Source organism: Megalobrama amblycephala, linkage group LG22 (genome assembly GCF_018812025.1).
Source record: "Megalobrama amblycephala isolate DHTTF-2021 linkage group LG22, ASM1881202v1, whole genome shotgun sequence".
Lineage (NCBI taxonomy): Eukaryota > Metazoa > Chordata > Actinopteri > Cypriniformes > Xenocyprididae > Megalobrama > Megalobrama amblycephala.
The window spans coordinates 13476605-13490166 of NC_063065.1; the positions used below are offsets into that span (position 1 = coordinate 13476605).

Genomic DNA, 13562 nt, shown 5'->3' on the forward strand with positions numbered 1-13562 from the left:
TTGAGAGCGCTTCAGCTGCGCAGCGTTTTTTTCCGTTGAGACGCTTTGTTGCTATGATACGGAATATCATGGCACTGTTACTTATAACTGATTTTGCAGGTAATTTGTTTCAGACTTAAAATGTTCACACAATGTGAAATTACTTTGCTATGTATTTTCGGAGAGCAGTAATATTAAATTCTCATCCATTTTGTTCCGTTCTCTGTTTGTTGATGTTGTTGTACAGCAAGAATGTTGTGACGGTTGGCCGGTGTAGTATTTGTCCCGCCCCTCCTCCACTCTGATTGGACGGCTGGCTAAAAAGTGACAGTGATAAGCGCAGCGTTTTCCTCAAAGTTGAACATTCTTCAACTCGAGGCGACCAGTAAAAAACGCCGAGCTCTCAGCGCTTGAGCGTGAAAAAGACGCTCAGCGGCTCGTTACGCTCCTGGCGTTTAAAAAACGCGGCGCTCCCATTGAAAACAATTGAAAAAGTACTAGCAGCTGGAAAAAACGCTTAGGTGGACACACGGCCTAAGCTAGATTGATTTTAGAATATCATATTAAATGCTGGATGGCTTGTGTTGATAAATGGCATGCAATTAATTTTAAAACGTATTGTATGATGGCGAAAATGCTGTATTACTGTTATTAAAAATAAAGCTGCATCTGATGCTATGTTAGCTACTTCACAAAATTGTGTTTTTCTCTGAGGCATGGTAAAGCATGGTACTCGCAAAAAATCCAGAAATTAGATTTAAACAATAAGACTAAACGTGTTGAGCTATATAACAATAATTCGTTTTCTGTCTATAAATATATCAAAACAGTTGTTCCCTTCTCTATTAAAACGTGTAATATATTAAAGCATCTTTGGCGTTTCCATGGTTTCTACAAAATAAAACCGGAAACCGAGGGTAACGCGGGTATGACGCAACTGACAGGCGACTCCTCACACGTCCCGGAGCCTTGGTTAAAATTGCAAATTTTTCACGATTTACAGACAGTTGGACACATTTGGGATATTGTAAGTACTTAAGTGAACAAAATGTATAACACTAGTGGTTTTTGGATATTTTACTTCAAAATTCTTACATATTGTACCTTTAAAATATTCGTTCAAATTCACCGATTGGTTCCCTGCTATGAGACTGAAGGTTCAGGTGCAGACAGTCAGTCCCTTTCTTTTAAATGCGTTTTAAGGGGTAAAAGGAAATAAAAATTATTTGTAAATAAACTGCAATTGAAAACAAAAGCTATATCACATGATTATGTGACTGAAAACTTAATTTGAAAAGCGTGAAACTCCCCTTAAGCGAATGAAGTGAACATTTTAATATGCATCAGAATATATATAAGTAAAGGCGAATAATTTAATGGGAGTTAAATTAAAATAATTTTGCAGTGCTTTACAGTCGTGATCTAACGGTTACTTGTTTCTTTTTGACATATTACACTTCCTTTGGCCACTACTAGCTCACGCAGACACAAAAAACCGACTTCCTGTGTGACATTAGGCTCGCGTCAACGTCTGCGTTATGCATACCCTCTAATGGAAAGATGTTAACTGTATCGTGGTGTATCATCATTTCTGAGTGTGGGCATCAAGGAATATTCCCTCCACTAAGTTAATTGTGGACTTGCGGGAGAAGACGTGACGTCTCAGTATCCTTTGAGCAAACAGCAGTGACTTTGCACTGGGAACAGGGTCCTCACACGTGCGATGTGAAACATGGACCATCCAGCGTATCATGGGCCGATAAGCAAACAGAGATGTGAGGAGCTGCTTGGCAAGAAAGGAAAGGACGGAACATACCTCATTCGTGACAGTGAGACCATTCAGGGAGCTCTCTGTCTCTGTGTATAGTGAGTAGCCTATATTGTTTTTTTATTCACGTTTTTAAGGAACTGGCTGGTTATTGAGTAACTTATCAAGGAATAGTTTTGGGTATAATCACAATGAATGAATGAATGAATGAATGAATTGAGACTGCTGGATGGTTCAAACTGATTTTCTGATTAGTTGTGTTGTCACCACCATCAAATCTGACAAAAGTATTGACAGCTAATAGTTTTGACAAAAATAGCTTTATTTTTTGCATATTACAAATGCAGTAGCTATGTGTGTTGCTGACTACTAAGAGACCCTACTTATTATGGAAATAATATACATTTTTGGACTGAGATAATATATGGTTATGATTGAAAATATAAGCATGATTAGCTAAAATTATTTTAAAAACAACAACAAAACAAAGAAGAACATCATAAAGTTCACTACAGTCTGTGTGCTGTTATATTCATAGCTGGTCAAATACGGAACACAGTCTTTTAGAATAAAGGCTGACATTGATATTTCCTTTTTTTTTTTTTTTTTTTAAATGTTAACAATATCTGACAGAGCTGAAAAACTGAGGGTATTTTGGGAACTTCAGTTTAATGTGACCTTGTATGAAGTGATGTGTTTTAGCAGAAGTGAATGATAATATAATGTAAATTCATATATATTTTTATAAAATAATGAGAAAATCAAAGCACATGGTTGGATATATTATGAATAATATACTGATTAAATTCAAAGTGGAAATGTTATTTTCAAAACTAAGGGTATGTAAATTGTAATATATCTTGTAAATTGGAATATATTTTGTTTTAAATATGTTAAATATAGCTTATATCCTCTTATAAGTAGAATATGTATGGGAAATTAAGCAGTGAATCTATGTTTAATTTGTATACAAGTATTTGTTGTTCTTTAATATATATATAGAAATGCATTTTTCACCCCAGTTTTATTTTTAAATTGGTCCAGTTGACCAATTTGATGCATTAAAATTTTCGCAAATATTGTAATACGGAAATAATTTTGTCAACTTTTGTCATTTAAGGTGACATTGATATTTTGTGGAACGTGCACACAACATTTCTATTACGGTTACGATGTTTGTGGGTCAATATGATATTTTTCATATTTTAGGGAGCTGCGCAGACCACAGATTTTTTTGTCATATTTTATGTCAGTTTCTCATATCCTCTGAGGGTATTTACATTGACATTTATACATTTGTCAGACACTTTTATCTAAAGAAACTTTGAAGTCACTGCACTGAAGTCAAATTTTTATCAGTTCAAGCCAGTTTAGTTCTCTGGGAATCAAACCAATGATGTCATTGTTGCACGCTAAATGCGGCTGGAGGCCAAGGAGTGATTTTTCTATATAGGAATCCTATCACAAACTCAAAATTCCTATGTTTTGCATCGTTTATGGTTGCTCAATATCAAACCGAGAAACCACAATGAGCTTTTATCGTTTACGTAACTTATATCGCTTTTTTAACTTTTTAAAGTTTTAATTTGTCACCTTTTATAGCGTTTTACAGTCTATGACCGACACAGACACACTGAAGTGGCTGCGTGCAAGTTATAGTCATACTCGCAAATTATTAAACCAAACAAAATACAACACTTTCAAAAACACTCAGCTCTGTGATTATTTTATTGAGTGATAGGGATTGGGTTCAATCAGTGACATTATGTGATTTGCTATACGGCGTTTCCCCGTCACCACCTCAACCTACTTCCCTTAATGTTTTTAAATATAGAAAACGCGAAAATTGTATTACACCGTCCAGTTTTTTCCCCGAATGATGATGTGAGCTCCTGTTGCAATTCTCGATTCAGCATAAATGACCTACAATGGCAACATTTTTCACAATCACGACAGAAAATCAAAAATACTGCCCTAACTTCACTAGCAGAAAGGCAATATAAACAAACCAGACTAGAACTGAACAGGGCGTGACGGCAGCTTTACATTCTCTATATCTACCTCGTCAATGGCAGTCAAGTCTTTCAATTCAGTAGAAAAATCGCTCCTTTTCATAACATAAGGTTCACGACCAAAATATGTTGTGATTTTCTGTTTATACCTTTCTAAAGCAGCACAGTATGGACTTTTCTCCATCTCTTCTATTCTAATTTTCACTGCTTGCCCTCCACATTAATTTCGCGCGACACCAGAACCATGTGATTGCAAACAACCTAATATCTTGCTATCAACACGTCTTATAAATAGTTAAATGCAGTTTTAAAAATAATATGTTGTCGTGTATTTGTTTTAAATGTGTGAGACGTTTGTTAAAGATGTGCAGTTTTTATTTGAATTTTGTTTGTTTGTCATCATGTGATTTATGGTAAATCCTATTGAATCCATTTACGGTCAGTTTGACCCCCCTCCATAAAAATTGCACCAACATTTTGAAACATTTTAAGGGCTAGTTTAATAAATTAAGTGGAAAATAATGACCGAATCATTGTGAGAAGTTGTCTTAGTGGAAAGACACATACACAATAAATATTTAGATGTTTCTTCCTCAGAATTTTGCACAACTTCCTAAAAAAGAAAATTTTTTGAAATAAATAACATATATAGAAGCTTGTGGTGGGGTTCAGTGCAACATTAAACAAATTCACATCCATAAAAGGGAAATGAGCAGCTCTTTGGACATCAGTGGTAAAGAGAAGTAGTAGATGTAATAAGTCACAATATAGAGACTTTACACTGCAAAATATAAAATTTAGACTATAAAGATGGATCGTAAAGTGGCTAATAGTACTGCACATTTTTGGGGCCATTCAGAGGGCTGTGTCTTGTGATGTTAAAACTGGGAATGACTTCTAAACTTCTAAATTTTCGGTATAAAAATCTAAGCGGCCCAGAGCAATATACTGTATAGTCAGGGGCCCCGAAATACATTTGTCCCTGACCGTTCCCAAAAAATCTTAAATTCTGCTTGCACTAATGTTTAATTGCTGAAGTTTGGCATATTGAATCAAATGGACGTCTTTGACCGTTTTTCTTCCACCGCTTCATGCAGTGAATGCAAAATATTTAATCAAGTTAGAAAAATGTGTCTCAAGACCCCTACTTTTCTTTTTCCATTCTGTTGTGCTTAAAAGAATGCATCTTGTGCTATTATATATCAGTTGCATAACAGAAACCATTTCTAATTTGAGTGTTACCATTTCTAATTTGAGTGTGTTCTGAATGTTTTAAATGACAGTATATGCCAAGACTGGAATTAGCTCCAAACATAATAACTCAGAAGTCTTTGAATGGTGAATAAATGTTGGTAACACAGCAGTATGTATGTTAAAGTAGTAATGGTAAAGTAGCCTTACATGTTGACATTTCTAGCTGTCTGCTTATTTATTGAGTGATCATTTATATATGACAGTGTACAGAATGTACTGTAGACAGACAAGTGGAAAGAAGCTTTTTAAAAGCTAATAAAAAAAAACATAACAACGTGTGAGCGGAAATGCTTATCAGTGATTCTAGCAACCCAAACGGAGTATGACATTTCCTGGAGATTATTTACTAAGAAAGTGTATGTCAAGAAAATACACACCTACTCAAGAAGTTATGACGTCAAAGTTACCATACCCATGTTGTCTTTTCTTCTAAAAAGCTGTAAAAGGGAGCGATTAAAAAAAAAATTCAATGATATTTTCACTGTTGTAAGGCTGGAAGCTTACGTTGATATTTTGAACCAATAATTGAACAAAAAGCAGTTGAAGTACACTTTATCTGACTCCAATATATTTAATCTGACCACATAAACGTTGTTGTTATTCTTTAAAGGTAAAAATCTTTCCTAGAACTGATAGAAAAAAACGCTTTAACTTGAACGCTTAGATAAGCTAAAGTCATTATAACTTTCGTTTCAATATTGTCATTGGTAAATCTAAAATTTAAAAAGTGTTTTAAAGTAGGCAAAGTTATTTTTAAGTTTTAAATATACAGATAGTAGAATGGAACAACATACTGTATATAAAAACCTAGCTGTAACAAACAAATGCACTACTGCGCAGAAGAGCTCGTAAAAAAGCCTTTCTTGTATATGAGATTATGCAACGGTGTGCAAGAGTGGCAGGGTTGAAGCCTTTCTCCTAGACCTAGATCAATATATCTAGGGGATATTCTCCTAAATGCACATTTAAGCAATAGTACCTAGATTGTACACTATACTTCTATACTACTATACATCACCATTCAGTTCAGTTCATAAGCTGTCAGATGAGACCATAGTAGTGTTGTCAAAAGTTGTTACTGAAATTTTTAAAATGTGAAGCTTTGAGTGCTGTTGAGTGGATTCGTAAACACCTCTGATTGGCCTTTGTGTTCACGCGCTCATCAGATATGTCCGTGATTGGCTACAATGATCAACGCACGGCGTTTTGAAAGCAGGTGTCTATCAGCGGACCAGTGCTTTCAAACGCTCCCATGTGTATCTGTGTAAGTGCTCGGTGAAGAGTGTCACTGATTTACAACATGTTTTTGAGGTGTTGTAGCCAATCACAGACATATCTGATGAGTGCGTGAACACAACTGCCAATCAGAGGTGTTTACGAATGTGCTCAAAGCGTCACATTTTTTAAATTTCAGTACCGACTTGGTATCGCGGTTGGTACTTTTGACAACACTAGACCATAGTTACATATAAGAACAGTATATTAAGTGGCCTTAACTACTATGTACTTACATCATAAAAATAAGTACAGTGTACTTATTGGGTTCATATTGAATTGCAAAACACTTTTGCTGCTATTGAGGTGGGATACGGGTATGGTTAGGGAAAGCTTTGGTGGTATGGAAAGGTTTAAGGGTAGGGGTAAGGTGTAAGGGATGGGTCCACAGTGTAATTATAAATGTAATTACAGAAATTAATTACAGATATAATTTCATGCAGGTGTTTTTAAAATAAAAGTAAAATGTAAAAACATGTATGCACCCAATAAGTGCATTGTATCAAATGATTAATTTAAATATAAGTACATAGTAGTTAAGGCCACTTAATATAAAGTGGGACCGAAAGCACATGTGTCCTGTGAAGCAAATGACAGATGTGTCATTGAGGTGTAAACGGCTCTGTCTCCCCAGACAGTACCATCATTGTGCCTGGAGTGTCCCAACAGTCCTCAGTCAGATGATGAATCCCTTGTACCTTGTGTCACGTTCAATTCACATGTACAGTCAAACTAAAAATGATTCAGACACCAGATATAATTTTTGATAGTTTTTTACTAGTGGGTGCAGGACACTATAGTTCATTTATGTAAGTGAGGATAGCAAAATAAAGTAAACTGTGACACATTATACCCAAAAATTCTTCATACAGTGGACTACCATTAAAATTGTTAAACAATTGGGATCAAAATTATTCAGGCATAAACTATAGAGTGAATAAGCTGTGATAATGTGTGAAATGTTGACGTTGTCCGAATACATTTTGGTTTGACTGTATACTTTTATAGGGATTTCTGAAGTAAAGAGTTCTACCCATTTACTCAGCCCTACTGTGTTTTCATAAAATCAAAACCATGTGGTCCTATAAATTCTTGCACAATTCTTACTTAAAATCTGCATGAAATGTAAGTTGTGATAGTCTTTTCTTCCCTTTTTTGTGATGTGTAGCCTATCCGAGTGAACCAGCTTCATGAACAAGAATAAATAAAGAGCGAGACTTGATTTTGTCTGTCAGGAAATATGTTGGCTAATTGTTGCGGCTTGTTATTGCTGTGATGTGAGTGATAGATTGTAAATGGATAACCTTACCTTTCCTTTCCAAAACCTGAGGTAACTTTCAGGGCATGTAAATAGCCATATAATAGTCATAATGGTCAATGTTTTGAAATTAAGATTTATAAATAAGCTTTCCATTGATGTATGGTTTGTTAGGCTAGGACAGTATTTGGCTAAAATACAACTATTTGAAAATCTGGAATCTGAGGGTGCAAAAAAATCTAATTATTGAGAAAATGGCCTTTAAAGTTGTCCAGATTAAGTCCTTAGCAATGCATATCCACTCTCAAAAATATTTTTTGATATATTTACAGTAGGAAATTTACAAAATATGTTCTTGGAATATGATCTTTAATTAATATCCTAATGATTTTTGGCATAAAATAAAAGTGGATAATTTTGACCCATACAATGTATTATTAGCTATTGCTTCAAATATACCTGTGCGACTTGACTGGTTTTGTGGTCCGGGTCATATATGTGTTGTGTGTGTGTGTGTATATATATATATATATATATATATATATATATATATATATATATATATATATATATATATATATATATATATACACTACCAGTCAAAGGTTTGGAAACATTTCTATTTTTAATGTTTTTGAACGAAGTCTCTTATGGTAATTAAGGCTGCATTTATTTCATAATAAATACAGAAAAACAATAATATTGTGGAATATTATTTCTGTGATGCAAAGCTGAATTGTCAGCATCATTACTTCAGTCTTCAGTGTCACATGATTCTTCAGAAAGTTGTGCTGCTTCATATTATTTTATAACCTGTGATACTTTTTCAGGATTTTTTGATGAATAAAAAGTTCAGCATTTATTTAAAATAGAAATCTTTGGTAACAATATACACTACCGTTCAAAAGTTTGGGGTCAGTCATTTTTTTTTCTTTCTTTTTTTTAAAATAAATTAATACTTTTATTCATCACGGTTGTGTTAAATTGATAAAAAGTGATAGTAAAGATTTATATTGTTAAAAAAGAATTTTATTTTGAATAAATGCTGTTCTTTTTAACCTTTTATTCATCAATGAATCCTGAAAAAAGTATCACAGGTTCCAAAAAAATATTAAGCAACACAACTGTTTTCAACATTGATAATAACTGAGTATCAGATCAGCATGTTAGAATGATTGCTTGTTTGTTTTGCAATGGGACGTTTTATATATAATATATTTCTATAATAAAAATACATATGTGATACATCTCACCTTACAAGGAATGTGGAAGCAAAATGACAACGTATACAGCCGTATTAATTTTGCAAGCACAATCTTTCTTTTTAAATTTAATAATTAGCATAAAACAAACAATATAATTATTGTTCACAGTATAAAAAAAGATTAAATATAAGATTTAAAAAAAAAAAATGATTGCGCAACTGCCCTGTAGGTGCATGGTGATAAGCGCTAAGAATATAAATCGGAATTAAACAAAAGAAGAAGAAAGAATGGTGCGCTTCTTCTTAGCATCTGTTTCCGTGCTTGTTTGAGAATGTCTCTGTGTGGTCACTGACTGAACTCCAGACCGCGGTTTTGGAACCGGCATACCTCAAGTAAACAAGGTTTAGGTTAATCAAGGTTTAGGTTAATCAACTGAGAGTTCAGGGTATATATGATGGTAAATTAACCTTGCTTTCTTGAATTCGGTTGTTAAGTCTGACGTCACGCGGCAGCGCTTCCGGGTCCAAACGGTCTATCTCATACTACAAGAAAACAAGTGGTGCTAATATATACACGTAATACTACAAAAAAATATATAATTATAACCTTTATCTCCATACCAATATTCGAGATGGCCAGACAATGATTCATCTTTTATAATTCGTTAAAATATTAATAACTGTGACGCTGTGAGCACGGAGACTGTTGTGTAGACTGTAAGTATTTAAAATGTTTAACTTTTTAAAATGATTGATGTTTAATTTGAATAAATAGCACTCATAAACGGCCGTCGATGGCATTTGCCCGGATACCCCCCAGGGCACATGATTTTTTTTTTTAATGATGTGCATGGTTAAATTATATTTATAAAAAGAATGGTCATTTTTAATTTCATTGTGACTTTAATTACTTTATTTATGCATTTTTACAGCAAGCAAAAAGTGGTCTATACATATAGGATCCTTCAAACCCACTCTGGATCCTTCACTTTACAGGTAGGATCCTTTTCACTTTACATTTTTAAAGGATTAGTCCACTTTTAAATATACTTTTCCTGATAAATTTACTCATCCCCATGTCATCCAAGATGTTCATGTCTTTCTTTCGTCAGTCGAAAAGAAATGAAGGTTTTTGAGGAAAACATTCCAGGATTATTCTCCTTACAGTGGATTTCAATGGCTACCAACAGGTTGAAGGTCAAAATTACAGTTTCAGTGCAGCTTCAAGGGCTTGAAACGATACCAGATGAGTAATAAGGGTCTTATCTAGCGAATCGATCGGTCATTTTCGAAAAAAATACAACCGTTTATGCTTTATAAAGAAAATATCGCCTTGAACGTGCTTTCCGCTTCCGCATTCTTCATAACGCTTACGCTGAATATCCTACGCCTTCCCTATTCTACTTACGGAAAGAACGCGGCACCAGTTTAGTTTTTTTCCGTAACTTGAATAGGGAAGGCGTAGGATATTCAGCGTAAGCATTATGAAGAATGCGGAAGCGGAAAGTACGTTCAAGGCGATATTTTGTTTATAAAGCATAAACGGTTGTATTTTTTTTCGAAAATGACCGATCGATTCGCTAGATAAGACCCTTATTACTCATCTGGTATCGTTTAAAGCCCTTGAAACTGCACTGAAACTGTAATTTTGACCTTCAACCTGTTGGTAGCCATTGAAATCCACTGTAAGGAGAATAATCCTGGAATGTTTTCCTCAAAAACCTTCATTTCTTTTCGACTGACGAAAGAAAGACATGAACATCTTGGATGACATGGGGGTGAGTAAATTTATCAGGAAAAGTGTATTTAAAAGTGGACTAATCCTTTAAACAATACAAACTAAACTAATAATTTGCATAACAAATTTAGCATTAAATGATAAGAAGAAATATGTAAATTAAAAAAATGTACAAGCCATTAAATATAACAATTTGTTTCAGGCTAGCTCAGGTGTAGAGGAGAAGTTTTTTGTAACCCTGAAGGATCTTATTCGCCATTACAAGAAAAAGAATCAAGGACTTGCAACACACTTACACCGTTCGCTGAAAAGAAAAACACTGCAAGAACAGCCTTTGCGACGTCCAGAACCACTAGTGCCTGATGAGGAAAATGATTATGAAAGTGAGTTTTGACTACAATACAATATAAGAGATTACAATATAAGAGATTGGCAATCATGAGACATTACCTTGTCATTAATGTCAAGTGTTGGGGTAACGCATTACAAGTAACGTGAGTTAGGTAATCAGATTACTTTTTCAAGTAACTAGTAAAGTAATGCATTACTTTTACATTTACAACAAAATATCTAAGTTACTCTTTCAAATAAGTAATGCAAGTTGTTTTAGGGAGTAACTCAATATTGTATTGCATTACTTTTAAAATTATCTTTCTCCAACACTGGTCATTACAATGTCAAATCATCATCAGATAATTACATTAAGATATTGTAGGAATCAGGAATCATCTTTGAATTAGAACCAAAACTGTTCCCTTACCCAAACTAACTGTGAACCTTTTCTCTCTCTCAGATGTTGAGTGCTCAGGGGACTATGTTGTTGTTCTGCCAGACTGATTTAGTCACAATGTGACATATGGACTGGATAACTGGATCAGCCAATACAAAGGATATAGCTGATAATGTGTCCAAGAACTTTCTTAACATTCGCATTAAATGAATCCCATTTTACCGTATGATTTTGTGCATGGTAAATGCGTAAATCGTGGATGTGAATTTCAATGCTGTTATGTTGTGGATTTTGGATCATAATAATTTGAGTGAAAAGTTGAATTGAAAAATTAGCATGGTTTCCAGAATGTCTTAATATGTGCTACATTTTGCTTTAATTTAATAAAATATTAAATATTATTTATTTCACAACATTCTAGAAATTCTAAAGCTTGTTTAGTTTTTAAACTCAAATTTTCAATGTAGCCACAGACTTAAGTTAATGTACTTGGCCAATAAAGTTTTGCTATTTATACTGTAATACTAATCTGGTTGGGAGAGAAATATTTGGTTCATATTTTGTGTTTGATGACCTGATAATAGCACAAGAAGGTATGGAAGCCCATTTCCGCCAAAATATGATCAAAAAATAAAAACAGTAATTGTGACTTTATCTCAGAATTGTGAGTTATAAAGTCCGAATTCTGACTTTTTTCTCGCAATTCTGACTTTATAACTTGCAATTGTGAGAAAAAAGTCAGAATTCTTAGATATAAACATGCAATTGCATGATATAAAGTCACAACTCTGACTTTTTTTTCTCACAATTACGAGTTATAAAGTCAGAATTCTGACTTTTTATCAGGCAATTGCGAGTTTATATCTCAGAATTGTGACTATAACTTGCAATTGTGAGAAAAAAGTCAGAATTGTGAGATATAAATTCGCAATTGCGATATAAAAAGTCTGAATTCGGAGATAAAAAGTCGTAATTACTGTTATTTTTTTGTTTAGTGGTGGAAACGGGCTTCCATAAGAAGGAGATTTTTGATTATGAAAATGTTTTTTTTTTTTTTGTAAAAAGGAAATCTTGTAAAAATGCTTGTAAGATAAACATCTAACGTTTGTTAGATGTTTATCTGTTTATAATATGTACAGGTTATAAGTAAAATCTTTATTTTTGTCGAACAGTCTATAATGCTGTGTAAATGTTTTGTTCCAAATGAATGTGCTGTCTTGAGGTTTTTACATGTAAATATATCTTTACCACTTAAAATAGATGGGCCCACATAAGAACAGTTTCCACTGCACTGTTCCATATAAAGTGTTAACTGATGTTACAGCCTAATGTTAAGTTTGGTTGGTGTCTTAATAAATCAGTTTAAATATCTCAACTTGTTTGCCATATATTTCTCATAGTGCTTAATTTATCATAAATTAAAAAAAAAGACTTTATTTAAAAAGAGCAAGGGCCAGTTACATAAGCACAGCCATGTTAAGACTGTCTTAAGAACTAGTCTGAGCAACTAGCAGACTTTTCAGATTTTATTTAACTGATAACATTTTATGAAACCGTAACTGACTTAAAAGTTTACAACCAACATTAAAAAAAAAAAAATGCTACTAGCCACAGATAACTTAAGTTTTATTTAATTTATCTAAGATTTATTAGATAATTATAGGGCATAATATTTGTTGGTGTGGGTGTGATCTAAATGTTTATATTTAACCGACTAAAAACAACACTGCTATTAATGAACACAAGTTATTTACTGACAGTGTGTAGAAACCGCACCCTCATGTAGGGGTGAAAATACATCCTAATGCAGGGCTAGTTGTAACTTACGTGGTTTAAAAGTTTTCACACATGTCAGCATGACAAACTTACCCCCGGCTTAAACTAGTCCTAGACTAAAATGCATGTTTGAGCTGTTTTAACTGAAAGCAACTTACACTGACATATATTAAAATATGTCAGTGCCATTGTTTTGTCTCAAGATGTACACCAGTAATGTTTTTTTCTAGTGTACGTTTATAAAAGATACTTAAGTATCCTAAATGAACTAAGGCCTAATCCTGACTTAATCTAAGCCCTGTCTGTGAAATCAGGCCTTGGTGTATTTACTAGTTGAAATAGCGTGAGAAATTCAAAAATCTTTGAAATATAGCACTGAACATTTATTTAACCATAGTGAAAACGAGAGAGAGAGAGAGTTCAGGAATGAGTAGGCAGCTGGCAACTGTCGGTGAGAACAGATCGAGTCTAGTCAGATCGGGTTTCAGAGTATTAATTGCACATCCAAGCATTTATTTATGGAATGTGTGATTTCTAAAGGGAAAGACAAAGAAAAATAAGGTTTAGT

The 13562-nt window shown here is 33.7% G+C and overlaps 1 protein-coding gene across 1 annotated transcript; it reads left to right on the forward strand.

Moving 5' to 3' along the window:
• Positions 1 to 1308: 1308 nt before the first annotated feature.
• si:ch73-264p11.1 (uncharacterized protein LOC100000923 homolog) lies at positions 1309 to 11927 on the forward strand. Its single transcript, XM_048175240.1, has 4 exons — positions 1309 to 1845; positions 9683 to 9746; positions 10691 to 10871; positions 11282 to 11927. Exons 1-4 carry the CDS (start codon positions 1712 to 1714, stop codon positions 11323 to 11325), a joined length of 423 nt encoding a protein of 140 aa, XP_048031197.1. The 5' UTR covers positions 1309 to 1711; the 3' UTR covers positions 11326 to 11927.
• Positions 11928 to 13562: the final 1635 nt, after the last annotated feature.